We start from the raw sequence: 21,196 nt of genomic DNA on the forward strand, positions 1-21,196 counted from the left end.
TAGCATTAGGTATATCTCCTAATGCTATCTGTCCCCTCCCCCCACCCCACAACAGTCCCTGGTGTGTGATGTTCCCCTTCCTGTGTCCATGTGTTCTCATTGTTCAATTCCCACCTATGAGTGAGAACATGCCGTGTTTGGTTTTTTGTCCTTGCGATAGTTTGCTGAGAATGATGGTTTCCAGCTTCATTCATGTCCCTATAAAGGACATGAACTCATCATTTTTTATGGCTGCATAGTATTCCATGGTGTATATGTGCCACATTTTCTTAATCTAGTCTATCACTAATTTTTATTATTCATCTTTTATTTGACCTCCTAGACTTCTCGTTAGTTCTAATAATCTTTCAGTTGTTCTCTTGAATTGGTTAGGAGTATCATCATACAGTCTATAAATAATAATTTTTCTCTCTCTTTTGAAAGTTCTATGTTTTAATTTATTTTTATTGTTTCATTGCATTGGTTATGAGCCCTTTGGTGACTGTGAAGGAAATTAACAGTAATATGGAATCTCATTATATTGTACCTCTTAAAATGCAAATGTTTTTAATATTTTATCATTAATTATGGTATAAGAGAAAGGTTTATGGCAAATACTCTTTACCAGATAAAAATTTTCATCTATTTCTAGGTTGTTGGCATATTTTTGTGATATTCAATATTGAATTTTAGCAAATGATTTTTTAGAATGCATTGAGATAATCATAGTTTTTACATATTAAATTAATACAATGATTGCATGAATATATTATCAAATGCTTAAGCAGTCATTTGTTCCTGGGAAACCTAACTTCGTTAATATGTATTATTCATTTAATACACTTATAAGTTTTATTTGTTAATATTTTATGTACAATATTTAATCTAATATTCAGTGGAATTTCACTACAATATTTTATACTGTAACTGTCCTTTCTATCAATATAATGCTTGTTACAAAGATTCCATTTTTCTTTGTAATACATATTATTTATATAATGTAAGATTTTTATCACTAAAAGTTTTGTTAGAACCTGATATGGAATCAAATTGTCCAGGTCATTTTTAGAACATAGTTTTAGCTGGCATTCCTATTTCTTTCATGTTTATTTGTACACTGAGAATTTTTACTTTATAAGTAAATGTTAATTATACACACACACACACCACACACATACATACTTAGAACAGTTTTTAGTATCGCCATTCAAATTTATTAGCTTAAAGTCACATTTATGCTTTTTCAAAATCATGTATTGTTCTTAGAATCTGTAGTTATATTCTTCTTCGATTTTGTTTTAGTTTCCTGTTTTCTATACATATTTCATAAACATTTGCCAATTTATATTTGCCTTCTTAATGAATCATACTTTGGAATTATTATTATTATTATTGTTATTTGAGATGCAGTCTCATCCTGTCACCCAGGCTGGAGTGCAGTGGTGAAATCTCACCTCACTGAAACCTCTGCTTCTCGGATTCAAGTGATTTTTCTGTCTCAGCCTCCTGAGTAACTGGGATTACAGACATGCACCACCACACCCAGCTAATTTTTAAAAATTTTTAGTAGAGATGGGGTTTCACCATGTTGACCTGGCTGGTCTCAAACTCCTGACCTCAAGTGATCCACCCACCTTGTTCTCCCAAAGTGCTGGGATTACAGGCGTGGCCACTGCACCCAGGCACACTTTGGAATTATTAATCAATTAAACTGCTAGTTTTATGTACAATATTTCTATTTTGCTATTTATATGCTTTGCTAATTTAAGCCCATGCATTTTTTTTATTTTATTTTATTTATTTTATTTTTTTTAGTTGGAGTCTCACTTTGTCGCCAGGCTGAAGTGCAGTGGCGTGATCTCGGCTCACTGCAACCTCCTCCTCCCGGGTTCAAGCAATTCTCCTGCCTCAGCCTCCCGAGAAGCTGGGACTACAGGCACGTGCCACCACGCCCGGCTAATTTTTGTGTTTTTAGTAGAGACAGGGTTTCACCATGTTGGCCAGGATGGTCTCAGTCTCTTGACCTCGTGATCTGCCCACCTCGGCCTCCCAAAGTGCTGGGATTACAGGCATGAGACACCACGCCTGGCCATGGCCTATACATTTTTGAACATACTTTCTATCATTATCTGAATTGAATAAGTATATTCTCTCCTGAACAAGGCAAGAATTTTACTTTTTAATTAAAAAATTTAGCAGAATTTTGATCAAGATGATCAACTTCAGGTTTTGACACTCTTTTATCTCTCCTAAAAATATCAACAAACAGCTCATAGTAAAATAGAAAAAAATGTCTGGGCCCCAAAGCAAAGTTGACAATTCATAGAGCAGAATTGGAGCAGAAATACAGTGTGATAAGGTGATTGAATCCACAGACCTACCACACTTTGTGTGTGAAAGCAAGAGTGGGAGCTGAATTTTGGCTTTAGTAAGTAGATTGAGTCTTAACAGATCTTTGTTTGAGACAGAAGACCAGAATCTTATTTGTTGGTTGAAACCACTGGTTGATGTCAGCTACCCTTAACCCTCAAATCATGGAAGCCTTTTGAAAGAAAAAAAAAAAACAAAAAAACAACAACAACAAAAAAACAACTCCTGCTGGCTTCCGTTTGGGGCTTCAGATATTAACAAGAAGCAGCCTAGGAAATGGAAAATACTCAGAAACAGCCTCCAATCAGGAACTGAACTAACTGTTCACCAGGCTTTTTACATGGATCTGCAATATATCGAATACCAACATGGGACAGAAGCAATACCATTTAGTGACCTGAGAAGCCAAGTGGAGGCAACCGAAATCCACTAGACAGAGAGAAGAGAGCGCAGAATGAGGAGAGAAACCAAACAGACAAAATACCTTCTAATTAACATGACCTTGGAAACCAAAATTCTGAAACATTTGAAGAAATAGAATGCTGAGTAATATATCTAACACAGCCATAATTATTAAGTGGACTTAATCAAAATGAATTAATTATATAAAATAATCTGAAAAAAGTCAGATTTTAAATGATGGATTTTTTTTTCTGTAAGATAGCAAGACCTTATTCAAACGACAAATGGAAAAGAAAAAGCACTAATCAGAATATTTAGAATTGACAAATGTAGTCATAGTAATGGAAACCTAATATATAGAAAAAGAAAACCTCAACAAATTGGACATTAGCACTGATTTATTTGTTGAGAGCACAGCACGAAGCAAAAGAAGATAAAAGTTCATAAAAGTCAATAAATATGAAGAAAAGAGTATTCATTTCATCAGAGTTCCAGAAAAAAAAATCCAGAGAAACTAGGATAGAGAAAATCGTTGAATGTTTTTCAGTATTGAAGAAAGGTGTGAGTTCTCAGCATGATAAGAAAGGTAAATCTGGGCTGGGCATGGTGGCTCACGTCTGTAATCTCAACACTTTGGGAGGCCAAGGTGGGAGGATCATCTGAGGTTAGGAGTTCGAGACCAACCTGACCAACATGGAGAAACCACATGTCTACTAAAAATACAAAATTAGCCAGGCATGGTGGTGCATACCTGTAATCCCAGCTACTCAGGAAGGCTGAGGCAGAAGAATCGCTTGAACCCGGGAAACGGAGGTTGCGGTGAGCCGAGATCGCGCCTTTGCACTCCTGCCTGGGCAACAAGAGCGAAACTCCATCTCAAAAAAAAAAAAGGTAAATCTGCATAGGTGTACTCCATAGTGAAACTAAAGACTCTCAAGAATATAGAGAAGTTCTTTAAAATTTAACAGAAAGATAAAAAACTGCCTACAAAAGAACACCAACCAGACTGTTGAAGCTGTCTCATCAACACTAATACATGCCAAAAGATAATGAAATAATGTCTTCAAAATGTTGAAGGTATACAACTGTAAATCTTGTTAATTCAGGACAAAAGCATAGAACATAAGAATAATGATGACCACAGAATTGTATAAAATATAGGCATAAATTTAATCAATTATTCTCTGGGGTGTATGTGTGTATGTGTGTATGTGTGTGTGTGTGTGTGAAATAAGATTAACATTCTGGGCAACAATAATAGTGTGAAATTTTTCAATAAGCAGATATTTTTATGATCATTTTTTGTTTTAGAGTATTAGTAAGAAACATAAAATAAATTTATACATTCTTACGAATATTTATAAGTAAGTAGGTAAACTGAGATCTTAAAACTTACCACAAAATGTATAGAGTTTAAAAACCTCGAATTGGGAACAAGAGGAGCTATTGAACATTTTATTCATCTAATAGAAGGAGGAAATAAATAAAAGCAAAAAAGTAAACACAAAATAAGGTAATGGAGATAAATTTAAGAATCATATTTTTAAATGATTTTAAAGGGATGGAACTCAACTATTTAAAGGTGAAGACTGCCAGTCAGTGTGAATTGTTTAAAAAAGTCCAACAAAATTTGGGGCTGGACAACCAGTCAAATGGTTGAAATAAGAAGTTCGGAAAAAATATGTCAGGTAAATACTTTATTTCATTGGATTTAAGACTTCCCCCATAAGATGCATTATTATTTTATATAATACCAAAAAAAAACAAAGGCAGCTAAATCCTGAAATTAATTGCATATGCATCATGATTTCAGAGATATTAAACTGTGAAAAAAATGTGTGTTAAAATGGTAAAGCACAATAATCAAAATAAAGTTGGTATAGCAATATTAATATCACATAAAATATAAATTAGAACAAAAAAGCACTTATAGGGATAAAGAGAAACACCAGAGAAAAATAAAGAAAAAATCCTAAGAAAATATAACCTTCACATACTTACATGGATTAACAGCAAAGCCCTGAACTATTTAATATAGGAAGCACAAACTGACTGAATTACAAGAGACTGAGACAATTTCAAAATCATGGTGGGAAATTTTATCACATCAACAGAAACTTAAAAATTAAACAGGTATAAAATAATTATAAGAATAGAGTGTATTTGAACAGCATAGTTTAAAAAGTTGATATAATTAGATACAAAGAGACAAATTTCAGACCAAATGTTATCGTTTGTTATTTAATTTCAGATATTCTGTGCCTGTGTATTTCCAGTTTTTTGACTTTTTATTTTAAACTAATCATAGAGTCCCAGGAATTTGGAAAGATAGTACAAAATCCTATATACCTTCCATCTAGTTCCCCTAAAGGGACCATCTTACATAACTGTAGCACACACAATATCAAAAACAGGAAATTGACGTTGATACATACAAGGTGTGTATGTATAGTTCTTTGACATTTTATCACTTGTGTAGATTTGTGTAACTGCCAGTGCTATTAAGATACAAAACCACTTCGTCACTACAAAGATCTCCCTTGCGGTACCCCTTTATAGTTATATCCACTCCTCTTCCCTTCACCATCCCTTTTCTCTGGCACCACTAATCTGCTCGCCATCGCTACAATTTTATCATTTAGAGTATGTCATGTAAATGAAATCATACCTTATGCAACTGGCTTGTTTCACACAGCATAATGCCTGAGATGTATCTAAGTTGTTGCATGTGTTAATAGTTTCTTTCATTTTATGGTTGAGTAATGTTTCATGGTATGAATATAACACAGTTCTTTAAATCATTTACTCACTGAAGGACATTTTGGTTGTTTCCAGTTTGGGGCTATTAAATACAAAGCTGCTATAAACAATTGTGCAAATACATTTCTATGAAAATAAGTTTTCATTTCTCTGGGATAAACATCCAGGGTGATTGCTGGGCGCATGGCAAGTTTATGTTAAATTTTTAAAAGACATTGCATAAGGCTATTCTTTTAAATTAACTATTATTTTATCCCTATTTTCAAAGAACTGAGAAACATGATGATTAGTAATCCAGGCTTTGAAAACAATAGACTTGATCAATTCAATAGGGGTTGAATCTGGCACTGCCATCATCAACAGTGAGACTTGACAGATTAATTAACCCTGCTACAGTTCTATGCCATTTTATCTCATGTATAGACTTCTCTATCTTTTCTTTTTACGAGTTTTATTGAGGTATAATTGATGAAGATTGTATATATTTAAGATGTGCAACATGATGTTTTATGTATATGTTGTAAAATGAAATTAAATTATAATCTGACCATAAAACAATAGTCTATTCAGAAACGTAAAAATATACTCTATTAATGAGTTTTGAGAGAACATTTGTTGTACTTAGTAATTTTTTTACAGTTTACAAATCGCTATCATCTTTAATATCTGACTTGATTTCCACACCTGCCCTATGAGATGGGCACCACAGCATAAACAGAGGCTCAAGAGGTGGAATAATACCGAAGAATATCGAAGAGGTCAGTTGTAGAACCCAGTCCTAACACTGATCTCTGATTTTCAGTGTTGTCTTTTCTTTGTAGCCTACAATGGAAAGATTTTTATTATTGTTCCAGCTTTATATTTGCTATATTCCAAATAGTTCTAAGGAATTGATTTAAGCCTGCTCCAGCTTCACTGTCAGCAAACATATTAGCATTAGGTTTTATCATTGGGGCCAAGAGTCATGTTAAAATGCTATTTCTTCATCCAAGTAAAGGATAAGAAGGAGAAATAGAAGAAAAGCCTGCTTTTAAGATTAAACACAGTGACAGTCTTCTGGTGAGAGGATGAAATGTTACCTAAAATTTTTCTTGGTTATTTACCAGTGCCAGAGCCACAAAACCCCCTAATATAGCAATATATAGCTATACATATATAGTTTCATGAACATATATGCGTATATGCAATTATATGAAAATGCTGATTTTGCAATATATTTGAAAATATATCAAGGGTTATATATATTAGATGCAGATATCTTTGAAAATAACCTATAAGTGTTTTTTATGTTCTATTGCTTGATCAATTTTTTAAATCTGCCTTTGTCTGTCGTATTTTAAAGTTGATGATCCATGAAAAAGAAGAGAAAAACCAAAACATTGATTAAATATATGTATATATTTTGTACATATTCACACACATTTATTTTATGATATTGGTGGTAACAAATTTCTTTTAATGGTTGTTGGAATAATGGATAATTTGGAAAATAATGCTATAAATTTTGCATCATATACCAAAATAAAATATTGCCGGGTTAAAGAGTTCATCAAAAAAAGTTAAAGCCATAAGGAATCAGAAGCTAATATAAGTTAATATTCATTTTATCTCAGGGTAGATGATATCTTTCAAACCATAAATATAGAAACAGAGGCCAAGTCAGAAAAGATTTATAGATTTGACAACATAAAATTAGAATATGACATAAAATATCGTAAATAAAATAGAACTGAGAAGATACTGGGAGATGATATTTGGGATATGTGATATACAACATATAAAGGGTTGATATATTTAGTATTAGAATATTTTTCAAGTTCATCAACAGAAAACTGGGAAAATGGTAGTAAAGGATTTTGCAAAAGAAATACAAAATAACAAATACACATTTTTTTAATTTAAGGATGTAAATTGTTCTTGAAAGGCAAAGGGAAAAGAGTATTTAAATTAATGTTGATACCATGAATAGTCATACACAAATGTGAACATTATTTCGCATTCAGAGATACCCACACAGTACATACTTTTACTATATGCTTTATATTTTCCTTTTTGATAATATTTTATGTGAATAGGGAAATGCCATTTGAAATAATACACACAAAACAAAACATCAATAGTAGATTTTGGGGGTGAGAATTTTATTTTATTCTCATACTTTTCTTTATTAAAAAACTCTGCAAGCTCTATATGTTTGTATACCCACACAAGGCATTATACCATATAAAATATTTTATACCTTGCTTTTGCACATAACATTATAATATCTGCAATTTCCCATATAGTTATATTTTTATAACATTGATTTCGCTGGGGCCATGAAATTTAGTTAACCATTTTAAAATTTCTTTCTCATACCTGAATTCAAACAGTAGATTCATTGTATTTGATCCTAGAAGTTTTAAAATGAACTTCTCATATTCCTTTCCCTGAAACATTTAAGTTTTGCCAGATGCTGATTGGGGAAAGCTTCCCAACACGATTCTTACAGATGAGCTGTCATCTTACTCACTGACAAATTCTGTCTCTTTTGTCTTTATACACATATTGCATTATCATTTAATTTTAATAATTACACCAATATTTATTCATAACTTATTCTAGAATTATGCTAAGTGCTGGGGTCCAAAGAGGAGTGAGAAAATCCCTGTGATTCAGGCAACCTCAGATCATCAGGAAGTCACACTTAAGTGCTAAATGTTGTTGTCTGTTCATCCAACTAACCATCCATGAACTTACCCACTTCTTTGAAACCATACACCCAAACCAATTTTTATGAATCAAATCTGAATCTATATATGCAAAGGCAGGCAGTTATCTATGTTATAAACATACTCATGTGACGCAACTGCTCCTCAAAAGACAGGAGAGTTCCTTTAGCTTCACTTTCAGAGCTAGTTTCCCCATCATACCCAAGAGCATCAACCTCAGTGACCCCAGCCAGTACTAAAACAGGTTAATGGCATCATCATTTAAATGAATTTATTACATTTTAGAGACTACTGGTTAGTTGGGCCAAGATAGTATGTGGCTAGGACCCAAGATCAGATTGTCCATTAGCATAATAGGTTTGAAGCAGATAATGCTAGGCAAACACACAATTTTATGAGTGGCTGAGCTCACACTCTATTTGCAATGCACTTTTTGCATAAGCTAGAGGCAGAACAAGGACTTATGCCAAAGGCAATCTTTACATCACCTTACTATCCAGTGTCACTATCTAGATCTTACAATTCAAAGGGAAAGAAAAGACAAAGATATTGACCCCGACAATCACACTAAGGGAGGAAGAATTTGTCCCTAAAACCTGGAACAAAACTAATCTTTCCTATAATCATAAGGCTATACTAGAAAGGGCCATGCCCCAAGAAAGAGAGCTGTAAATTTTTCCCTTATCATAGTGAAATCCTATGTCTAGCACAGTGTCCCGAGTGTGCCAGGGCAAGGATGGGCATCTTCAGCTGCCATATATTTTGTTATGTTTAATAATATGTTTTTATAAAACAAAGCAAAACTTGTATATTATCACCTCATAATTATGATTTGGTGGCCCTCAATTTATCTCCTAGAAGCTTTTTCTGAAAATAAATGAAGCCTGGGATCCATCTCGGATTTTTTGGATGATTTCTGGGCATCTGTATTTTTAAAAATAGCTCTGAAATTGATTTTGATGCAGAGGAATGGTTGAGAACCCCAATTTTATACTAAACTGTTTAGGGAAACTGATAAGGAGGTAGAAAGCAAGAACAGGACAAAACTCCTAAACAGCAGTCCAGGAAGACCCCAACCTGGCACCAGGTGGTGCTGTGGGGACAACTCTGAGGCCTTTTCCTGTCTCCCCAGCTAATCACAAGGAACCCACTAGCTTCCCTAGAGCAGCACAGGCTCTCAGCAAGCAGATAGGCTCCTGATCTTGAGTATTCCACCTGCATTAAATAAAGGGGGGATGGAGGAGAAAGGAGAGGAAGAGCTCCTTCCTGGAGAGGTTCACTGTCACTTTGGGCGGTTAAGTGATGGGGTTCAACTTTTAGGTCGATCGAAAGAATTAAAAATGACAGTGATGGACAATTCTGCCTATTCTATTCTGAATGGTTTCTTTTGTATTTTATTTTGTATTTTATTCTGTTTCCTGAAAGTAGAATAACAAAACATAATTAATTTAAACATGAAATTAAAGTCGTTCCTATATAGCTCAAATATATATGTATATATATGTGTATATATATTTATATATTTTATTTTCTTCCTCATGATGGTTTAAAATACTTTAAAAATCCATACAGATAGAAAAGAGATTTACATTGAATATTTTACATTCTTTATGTTGGACTATGTACTTATATACTAACATGTTCCTGTAACTGTGGTAACCGGCCATCCTGGTTTGCTCTGGACTGAGAGGTTTCGATTTTAAAACAGGGCAGTCCTGGGCAAACCCAGATCAATGGCAGCTCACCTTATTTGTAATCCGTATGTTCATTTGGGCAGCTCTGTTTTCCTTTTATTCCTGCTGTTAAGTTGGACTCAACACCTCTTATTTTACACTATAAATGTTTCCTGAATCAGTGAGTAACATAGATTTTTCTGAAGATTGTGTGGGAGAACTAGATATTAGGGTTGACAATGCATACCTCTCAGTATTTCCCTCAGAATATTCTCGTTAGTTATGCCTTTTTATTTCGTATTTCCCTTTTAGGCTGCAATCACTTGTCCCAATCCTCAGTCTCCTCAGTTGGTTTCCTTTCTTACCCAGGGCAGTTTTCCTCTCTCTCAGCTTTTTCCTCCATACTTCTTGTAACTCACATCACTACTTGACACTGTGTTGAAATAAGTGAAATTTTGAAGATGTAATTGTCTCTGTGAGGCCAAGGTGGGCAGATCACCTGAGGTCGGGAGTTCGAGACCAGCTTGGCCAATATGGTGAAACCCCGTCTCTACTAAAAATACAAAAATTAGCTGGGCGTGATGATGGGCACCTGTAATCCCAGCTACATGGGAGGCTGAGGCAGAAGAATTGCTTGAACCTGGGAGGTGGAGGTTGCAGCAAGCTGAGATCACACCACTGCACTCCAACCTGGGCGACAGAGCGAGACTCCAACTCAAAAAAAAAAAAAAAAAAAAGATAATAATTGTCTCTAAGAAAGAAAATAATCAGCCGGGCATGGTGGCTCATGCCTGTAATCCCAGCACTTTGGGAGGCTGAGGCAGGCGGATCACGAGGTCAGGAGATTGAGACCATCCTGGCTAACACGGTGAAACCCCGTCTCTACTAAAAATACAAAAAAAAATTAGCCAGGCGTGGTGGCAGGCTCCTGTAGTGCCAGCTACTCGGGAGGCTGAGGCAGGGAAATGGTGTGAACCCAGGAGGTGGAGCTTGCAGTGAGCCAAGATAGCGCCACTGCACTCCAGCCTGGGCGACAGAGCAAGACTCCTCCTCAAAAAAAAATAGAAAATAAAATAATCTTCCAGTTTCTAGTAATCAGAAAGCAGTGGAGCATTAATAATAACAAAAAATATTTTTGTTCAGCTGAATCATATATATGTCTATATCAATATCCATCTTTCTCTATTAGCTGTCTATATTTCTGAATAGATATATGCACACATGTATGCACATCAGTATTTTCAAGTCAGTGCTTTGACAAAGAGTTCATACTGTTGCACACCGTTCTGTTTACAAAAATAACAAATAGAAACACTGCGATTCCCTGAAACTTTAAAAACTAGATGTAAACAATTGTTGAGAATTTAAGGGAAATTCCTGCTGTATGAATTGGATGGTGTGGTGTAATGAGTCTCTCTTTAATCTTGCCCATTCTACCAAATTTTATTCATAGGCTCTTTCTCATAGCAAACGTTAGTGCATAAACATTCTGTTTTCACTTAACAGTGACCAAAGATTCATGTTTATTCTCTTTCAAGTAGGTAGCCATGTCAGATGATAGGCAAATGATTCACATCATGTTTGAAGTTCAAACCAAGGAAAACTGTGGGTATGCACAAAATGTCAGAGTGTTTTTCTCTTGGCAAAGAATGCTGGGAATCTTACAATTAATTCCATACAGTAACAACTGAGAAAGTGTTGGCTAAAAATATTTGATTTTACTGCAAAAGTACTAATACAAATCTAATTTTAAATGATACAATAATTTTTACATTATCCCCTTCAGAGAGGTGAAAAGTATTGTTAAGTTTAATAATCTATTAAGCTAAAATGACAAACTTTCACAGTGTTTATTCTGTTTCCTCTTTTCCAATATTCTTTACATATCTTTGTCAGTAACCACTCATTACATTGGCTAAGAGCAACAGAATTGGCACAAAAGTGAAAAACAGAAGAATTATCATTTTAAGCAGCAACTGATGTTCATTGGGGATTTAAGTTATTTAATTTAATATTTACAACAATTTTTTTAAAAAGCTTTATTGAGATATATTTCACATATCATTGTAACCACTTTTTGAAGACAATATTTTACCCTCATTTTGTAGATTAGAAAATGGTGCTAAGACCAGTGAATTCATTTCTAAGCATTGGTCTGAAGTTATGTCTGTCTGTTTTCAAAGACTGCATTCTTTCTGTTGCACTCCAGTGCCTCTGCTGTGATGAGTCCAGTCACTCTTTTGGCAGGAATCATGGCAATGGTAAAATTTTCTATGAAGGGTGAAGAATAGGATACAGGGTCCCAAGACACAACTTGTAAGCTATCAGAGATTGGAGTCTCAAGCCGTCTGATTGAGATGAGAAGATTCTGGAATGGGCCCAGTTGGCAAAGTTATTTCTATATGCACTGGAATAATCAGGAAGGAGAGACCAGAGGAAAAGCAAGGGGTCCTCTTGTGCCACTTTTTTACAGTACTTCATTTGATCCTTATGAACAGCATGTGAGGTTATTATATGTTGATAGTAATACTAATTATTATCTATTTTATTTTCGTTTTTTACAGATGATAAGTAGAGTTCCAGAAATGTTTAGTAACTTTTCCAAGTTTGTACTAGAAGGACTGTAACCAGAGAATTCTAACTCCAAAGCCTATATTCTTTTTACTTTACAAAAAATGCATTTACAAAAATGCATTTACATAAAAGAAAGGAAAGACATTGCTGATTGATGACAACCAGTGAGGTCTCCTGATTTACTGTCAAGTGTTCTAGGAAGCAGTGGAGCTTTGCAGAGAAAACAAATACAGAATTTGGCTCAGTTCGCTAGAAAAGACCATGCAAGTGAGGACCCTACAGTTACAGCTTTATTAGCCACACTATAAACCCCCCTCTTGTCCACCCCTTCTGAATTGGGGGTTGATCTTTATACCTTTTGAAAAATACAACCCAGAAAACGTCTTTTGCATTGAAGGGTACAGGAAAGAAAAATGACTGCAGGTCCATAACTACACAAAGTCATATGCAACTACTTTTGCAATAATTAAACTTGTCCAATCCCAGGGACAAGATTTGTAGCTAATTTATTTCTCAGAGTTTGCTTGAAACATCTATTGCTTAAAGTCAAACCTGAGAGATATATCACTGGGAATATTTTATGGCAACAGTGGGGATTAGGTAAAAGAACTCATTAAATGTTTTTCACAATGAAAGTACTACAGCTTTGCTCTATGGCCTTGAAAGTTGGAAATGTATGCTCTTGTGTGGGAGCAGTAACAAAACTGTTTCTGAGGAAAACTGCAGTCCATATCATGGCACAGCATGCAGAGGTAGAATGATTATCTGCTCAGGCTACATTTTAGCTACTCATCTCAATTGTCATCTCAAATGTACTCATCTCAATTTTCACAAGCGAGCGTGACTCCCATCTTTAACTTTGTGAATTGTTTGGGTCTTCAAGAGAAAAAGCTGCTCTGGATCTTAGGCCTAGAACGTCTCAGTCAGCTCTGACTTGAAAAGTGGAAAGGGAAACTCTGTTGAGAGGAACCAAGTATAGTGGGCTTTACTGGACTAGGTCCTGTCCTTTTGGGATTGTAACCTGACATGTGTGCTTGTCTTAGAATAGGGAGGCAGATAGCTGTCTAGCTGGGCCCACTCTTCTCCACCTGACTTGACAGAATTGCCTTTGGGTGAGATAACATCAAAACACATTAAGAAAGAGTTCCATTAAAGAGATTTACTGTTGAACATACTGTAAAAGGGGGGACCGAGGATGTTGTCCCCAGTAGTTACATGCTCCTCTTCACCCCTCTTTATTCCGGGTATTGCTGGTGCTGCTGTTAAGTGGCTTCTTTGTATCCTATGATCACTGTGAAGCTTGTAACTAATCATATTTGCCTTATTTTGGTCACTTTCAGAAAGTGGAGAGCCAAATGTGTGGGCTATTGCTAGTAGGTATACTGGAATTTACAGCATGATGTTTGTGAAGTTGCTTTTATTTGAAGTTGTCCTACCAACTTCCTGCAAATGTCACCCTTACTTATTCACTTATTTTGTTTTTAAATTTTTTTTTACTGAAGAATAATATACACTTACTTGTTGTTTAAACTCATTGTGTTATCTGACTATTTGTAAATCTCTCAAAATATTTTTAAGCAAAGGAAGGGCATATGTGTTGTGGGTATGTGCGTGCACACACACGTGTAAAATGAACATACCGTAGGGAACTCAAATAAAAAAGACAAATATCTATCAACCGCTCTGCAGCTTGGCTTCATCATCTGTAAAATGAGCATTCTTCATCCGAAATAATGCTTTTCTCCTTTCTTCATGGCCCCTTGTAATTTTAGTCGTTTCTCGGGGTCTGAAGAATAAAGGTTGCCAACTCTGTGAACCAGGACCAGCTACATAATTTGCAGCACCAGTGAAAAATGAAAATATGGGGCCTCTTGTTCAAAACATATTAGGTATTTCAAGATGGCAGTGGCAGAGCATTACACTAAGCATGGGGCCTATCTGAGAGTGGGGCTCTGTGTTGTTGCACAGGTCACGTACCCATGATGCAGGTCCTGCTGTGAACTTGGAGATCTTCTGGGATCAACATCACGGCTTGATACTACTCTCCAGCAACGGGCCCAGGGTATAGTCTCAAATTTCACTTCCTCTGGAAGAGAAGTTTTAATCTATAGGTAGAAAGTGTTGTGTAGAGTTGAAAAATGTGTTTGCTAGTATCTAGTATCCTTAAGTTCAAAGATTGGTTTGCTACTTAGTAGCTTTATAATCTTGGGCATATAATGTCCCTAAGACTTATTTCCCTACCTTTAAAATGAGGATAATGGAAGCCGGGCGTAGTGGCTCATGCCTGTAATCCTAGCACTTTGGGAGGCCGAGGCAGGCAGATTGCCTGAGCTCAGGAGTTCGAGACCAGCCTGGGAAACATGGTGAAACCCCACCTCTCCTAAAATACAAAAAATTAGCTGGGCATGGTGGTGTGCGCCTGTAGTCCAGGCTACTCAGGAGGCTGAGGTAGGAGAATTGCTTGAACCCAGGAGGTGGAGGTTGCAGTGAGCTGAGATAGCACCACTGCACTCCAGCCTGGGCGACAGAGCAAGATTTAAAAAAAAAAAATAAGGATGATGGTAGAGCCAACTTTCTAGAATTGTTGCAAGTAAACAAGAAAAGCCATGCATGATACCAGAAGTGTGGCAAGCTCCAAATAAATAATAAATAATAGCTCTTATGATTATCTTTTATCTTTTTTATTTTTTACAGGCCCAAGATATTCCTTTTGTGTATCTGTTCAGAGAGTCCTTTATACCTTTTCTTCCAGATCTAGGTTTCTGGAAATGTTCCTTGACTACATCACTAAACTGCACATCAAACAGTTTCTGATCTACTGTTTTTATATCCCTGATTACTCTCACTAATATGATGTTATGCTGCACAATTATGATTTTCCTGAACTTCAGTTCTGCCAGTGATGGAAAGATAATAAGATAGAAAGAAGTGATAGACATCTTGACCTGGTGATATTAACAAGATGATGTATTGATGAAATGTTTTGAGTTCCGAGGATTGGAGGTATCATAGAAATTATTATGGATTTCTAATACTGCTTAATGCACTGGGGGGCCTGCTCCCTTCCCTGGAGAATCTTCTGAAACTCTTTGCCTTGGGGAAAAGTAACTGCTGACATTTGCCCTGTCAGGTCTTTTAAATATTTGGTCAGAATAATCAGCTGCAACACTCGAAGTATTTAATAACTGGGAGAAAGTGTGCTTGTGTATGGTGTATATTATTAAAAATTACCAATCAGAGAGTGCCACTAGTCCATCAGAAGTTGCCCTAGGGTAAGATCAAGTAAGGCCACTCACAGCATGGTAATGTCCAATAAAATCATACCAGGTGTGTATCATCAGCTGATTATGATTCCTTTGTGGGCCTTTTTAAAAAAATACTGGTTGCATTTACAAGTAATACAATGTTACTTGGGCAGGTTTGGCATTTGGCGGGTGAAGGAAAAGTCTACTAGTCCAGCAGTTGCTCTCCTGATATTTTAGTATTTGCAGTCACCTATAAGAGTTATAGCCTACATGGACATGGTTTTATTATCACATAGATCAAGAGTTAAATACAGTACAAATTCATGGAAATCATCGAGGTTTCAGGTATTCAAGGACTAATTGGAAAATACTTTGAACCTGCCAGCTGGCTAACACTGGCAATTTTCACTATGTAATTACTACCATAAACAATTCAAAGGACACGTTTTAAAGAAATAATTCTTTTAAGTGTATTGTTTTCTTGGTTACTTATTCCAAACACTGCATTGCTCCCCACCCCTTACCCTCACAAAAAATATCTTCTGACTTTTTTGCTAAGTTGTACATTTGGTAAATGTTTCTAGTTGCTTAGGGCCTAGTTTAAATAGTAAAATAAATAAGGGCAAAACTTAGTTGGTTTCTTAAGGAAAAAAGTAATGGATCATGCAAAATCAGCATAAGTGTTTTTAAAAGGCATATTGAAAAACCGTGTCCCAAATTAAATGAATACTAGAGTACTCTATTCTCATTTACTCATTCCAACAAAGACTGACTCATGTTTCTCTAGACAAAGTAAAAAAAAAAAAAAAATCCTGTTTTGGGCAGCAATTGTCATTGAGTATGGGGTTTAATTGGAATAAAACATAGGGAAATGCTAAATGTGGCTAATGTGATTTGCACCCTGTGTAAACAAGCAATGCCATCGTCCAGGCAGATCTTTGTCCTTCCAGTCAAGGATTTTTTTTTCCCCCTATACCACCTCTCCTTGGATTCATAGAAAAAAATTTAGATTTAGGATGGTACTGTGAGGGATGGAGGGATGTGTTTGTGTAGAGAAAGATTATGAGAGAGAGGATTTGTTGGGGGATAGTGAGAGTGGCTAGGGAAACCATTTGGCTAGGGAAGGAGCTTTTAGAATGGCTTTCAGAATGTGGTTCTCAACATGTGCCCCTTGGAACCGAACCACAGGATCAGCATCATTTGACAGCTTTGTTAGAAATAAAATTCTTGTGCACAATCCCAGACCTTCTGGATTAGAAACACTGGGATGGTTCCAAAGGGTTGTTTGATTAAGCCTTCCAAGTGATCCTGGTGCCACTGAGATTTGGAACAACTACCTTGAAGGACAGCGAAGACCTGCTTGAGTGACTGGAGAATAAGGATAATCCACAAAGAATCTCAGCTAATGACCATTTGGTGCCTTTGTTTCTGAGAAGTTATGATCCTTCAAGGTCATAGCTGCATAAGGCATCATTCCTGGTTTTTATGTGGTTGAGGACTTCTACCTACATTCCATTTGGTTATAACTATTTTTCATATCAATGATTATTTGCCTCAAAGAAATCCTCAGTACATATTGCTCATTTTGCTCTTTCCTCATAAAAAATAAAAGAGTTTAGGTAGTTTACTAAGTTGATTTTTTAAGAATATATTTTATCTTTTCGAAAATATTTTTCCATTTAGACATTTGTTCCTCATTTTAATTTAGTTTGTTACATTTTGCTGAGGAACTTGAGCTCAGCTTTTCTACCTCAAAGTTTTGGCTACTTATTCTGTGCTAAAAACTTTTAATTTTGGACATTATATTTGGTAAAATCAACCACAGCATTTGGAAGTTCTGCCAGGAAATTTGAGGTTTCCGTGCAATTTGAATATTGCATAATTCAACGTTTTGCCCATTTTTTCGATGTAGTTTCCCCAATCAGGGAAAGAAATTGTTATTGCAACATTGGATTTTTTTAAGCATACCACCTTATGAGACAATTTTTGGATTTATTTAATTATCATGCCTGGAAACACATGTTTCCCTTCTTTTCCTTTTCTTTTTCTTTTATTCCTTTTCCCTCTTTTCCATCTTGTTTTAATTTTTTCTTTCATTTTTATAGATCAGAAAAGACTTCTGGATTCTGTAAAAAATAAAATAAACTACTTGAAAAGAAAAAAAGTCAAGAACTAGAAAGAAGAGTATAACAAAAAAGAAGGAGGGGTCACAGGTGAAGGAGATGTGGTCAACACACACAAAGGAGAACAAAAAGTAAGGTTTAAAGTAACTGGGCTGGGTGTGGTGGCTCATGCCTGCAATCCCAGCACTTTGGGAGGCCAAGGTGGGCAAATCACCTGAGGTCAGGAGTTCGAGACCAGCCTGGCCAACATGGCGAAACGCTGTCTCTACTAAAAATACAAACATTAGACAGGACTGGTGGTGGGCGCCTGTAATCCCAGCTACTCTGGAGGCTCAGGCATGAGAATCACTTGAACCTAGGAAGTAGAGTTTACAGTGAGCTGAGATCACACCACTGTACTCCAGCCTGGGCGATATAGCGAGACTTCATCTCTAAATAAATAAATAAATAATGATAATTTAAAAAATAACTGGAAATGTGAACTGGAAGGTGGGACAGTCTCAGAAGGTACATTGGGAATCTTGAGTCTGACATAGGGTATGTAGCGTCCTAAGTTATGGGCTGCATGTAGTAGTTATAACATGAACAAGTAACTCTGGTCAGTGGCTCACTTGCTAATCGATCTTGTGGTTTAGTTACGTTCTATTGCTGAGACTCTGAAAGTCATATTTATAATACCTATTTTTCAGTGTTGTCATGGGATGAAGAGAAATTATATGTGTAAAGAGGGCTGAGTCCCAGACATGAGATATTGACTACTAGTATGTGTTCATACTTTTAGTTGTGATTCATCTGTGTCAATAGTTGTATGATACTTCATTGTGTTAATATGCCACAATTTATTTATCCACTTATATGGCAAAGGATATTCTGGGGAATATCCTAGGGATTTCAGTTTTCTTGATAATATAATGAATATTCATGTATATCTCTTTGATGCACATCTGCAGAGTTTTCACTAAAACAAATAACTGGGATTGGAATTGTTGGGTACTAGGCTGTAAGCATATTTCCTAGACAATGTCAGATTAACTTCCAAGTGGTTACACATATTGAAACTTCCACGACAAGTATATAGGCTTTCCCTTTGTTGCACATATTTGTCAATAATTGGTGTTGCTAGACTAAAATGTTTGCAAATTTTGTAGGTAAAAATTGTGTTTCTTGGGGTTTCATTTTGCGTTTTCCTAATTACCAGTGAGCTTGATCATATTTCCATATATCTAGGGACCATTTGTGTTTCCATTTTTTGAGAAATGTTCATTTAGAGAATTTTTTCAAAAATTTCTATAGTGTTGTTTTATTTTGTTTATTGATTTTTGGGAATCTTTGATATATTTTGGAATCCAATTATTTTTCCTTTTTCAGTCATGTGCAATGAAAATAAATTGTCCTAGTTTTGGCTTGTGTTTTTACTGATGTCCTTTGATATATAGGATATCTTATTCTAATGTGTGGTTTTATTTTGTAGGATTTGCATATTGCATAAGTGTGTGTGCCTTGTTTAAGAAATTCTCTCCTTCCCAGAAAACATAAAGATGATCTCTAGACTATCTTTCAAATTTTAAAGGTTTTGTTTTCACTTTTAGGTTTTTTAATCCCTTGGCATTTATTTTCTGTGCATGGGATGAGATAGTGATCAATGTAATTTTTTTTTAGCATGCACAACAAATGGCAACATCACTGTTTAATGAATAATCCACCATTTCCACACCACTCTGTATGGCCACCTGTGCCAAGTATCAATCCTTCATATAAGGGTGGGTCTGGTTCTGAGATCTCTATTCTGTGTCCTTCATCTATTTATGTTCCACTTCCATGTTGTCTTACTTAGAGCCTATTTATAATAAATGCTGATATCTGATAGGTAGTGCACGTTACTTCTGTCATGCTCTTCTTCTGGATTATCTTGAGTATTAGCTCTTTGCTTTTCTATGTAAATATTAAAATAGCTTAAGAAGTTATTGCTGCTGTTATGTGTTGTTAAACAACATGCTTCAAAACAATATGCTCTATGCAATAAATACATACAATTTTATCCATTAAGAAATAAATAAAATTTTAACTATTAAAAAAGAAGTAACAAATACACATATATATTTACATGCAATTTTTCATGGAACTGCATCGAATGTATACGAGGATTTAGGGGAAAATTTTTAGTTTGTGATATTTAGCCCTCCAATCACCAAACAGGAAATGTTTATTTACTTAGTTTTCAACTTACTATTTTTTTGTTGTTGTCGTCCTTGGAATTCTCATTAATTACTTTTATATGGGATCAGTAATACATTTCAAGATTTGGTTATTGGTATTAATCTGGAATTTGATCATTTTTTAGTGGAGTGCTAATACATATTTTAGTATATCTAGTCGAGTATCCTACCAGGAGTAGAAGATTTATATAGAGGATTTTCACATGCAGTTCTTTACAGAAATGCATATGATGTCTTTGAGTTTATTTTCTCTGCCAGCATGTATATGTATGCTTACAGAAAATACTTATCTATTTACTTTGTAGGTGGAAAAATGCTAATCACTGAAAGAAAATATTTTTGGTCAGGAAGAATTGCACAAAGTAGGTCTGAAGCAAATTTGGTTGACATGGAAGCAGGAAAACTCTCAAAAAGTTGCAATATTACAGGTATGGGAATTTATAACTGTTGTGATTTGTCCATGTAAGTACATGAAATTCATCACCAATAATTGTTGAAGGTCTACGTCTGAAAATGCTGGAAGATGAAAAGAATTATAAAATCTTGTTTTTATCATAGAAATAGTTAAAAAGATGTGCAAAATAGCACAGCCAACAGATTATGACAAATATTATAAAAAGGAAAAATGTTGTTAATAAATGAGTGTTATATGCAATAACTATAATGAATTTGGGGGTAAAAAGGCTCTCTGAAGGTTGATTGACCTAGGAAATCTTCATGGAGCATCAAAAAATTAACCTGATCCTCAGAGGAAAAGTAAGTTTTAAGAGAGTTAGGGTTAACTTTATTAAAGAAAAGTGTGAATGTAAGAGAAATGCCACCTTTATTTTTCAAAATCCATCTTCTAATTTTTAGCATATAACACTTAAAAATATTTCAATCAAGATAATGTTTCTACGTATATTAAACAAAAGAAATTCTGACAGTTTGCTTGAATTATTTTTTCAATAGATCTTCTGAAAATTTGGTTGGCTATTCTGCCTGTCTCTGAAAGCAGCACTAGCTTCACAAAGTCTAGAGTCTTTATAATTATTTACTAAGAAATGACCAAGTATGAGTTGCTCTACACAAACAAAAAATGGCGTCAATGTTGTGAGATATCTAGAAATTCTTAAAATAGAAATGTAAATATTTTAATGTTAC

General features: G+C 35.2%; 1 protein-coding gene across 3 annotated transcripts in view; it reads left to right on the top strand.

Annotated features, from left to right (window-relative positions):
- Positions 1-21,196, top strand: part of MACC1 (MET transcriptional regulator MACC1) — an 82,111-nt gene that overhangs the window by 35,373 nt on the left and 25,542 nt on the right. For 2 of the 3 annotated variants that reach the window (XM_024250438.3, XM_054559418.2), the window contains exon 2: positions 20,359-20,481. In XM_024250438.3, coding sequence (XP_024106206.1) covers positions 20,367-20,481 — 115 coding nt within the window. In that variant the 5' untranslated portion in view covers positions 20,359-20,366. Of the gene's footprint in view, positions 1-17,819; positions 17,969-20,358; positions 20,482-21,196 lie in introns of all 3 variants that reach the window. The other variant, XM_054559417.2, reaches the window with a different exon arrangement.

This window comes from Pongo abelii, chromosome 6 (genome assembly GCF_028885655.2).
Source record: "Pongo abelii isolate AG06213 chromosome 6, NHGRI_mPonAbe1-v2.0_pri, whole genome shotgun sequence".
NCBI lineage: Eukaryota > Metazoa > Chordata > Mammalia > Primates > Hominidae > Pongo > Pongo abelii.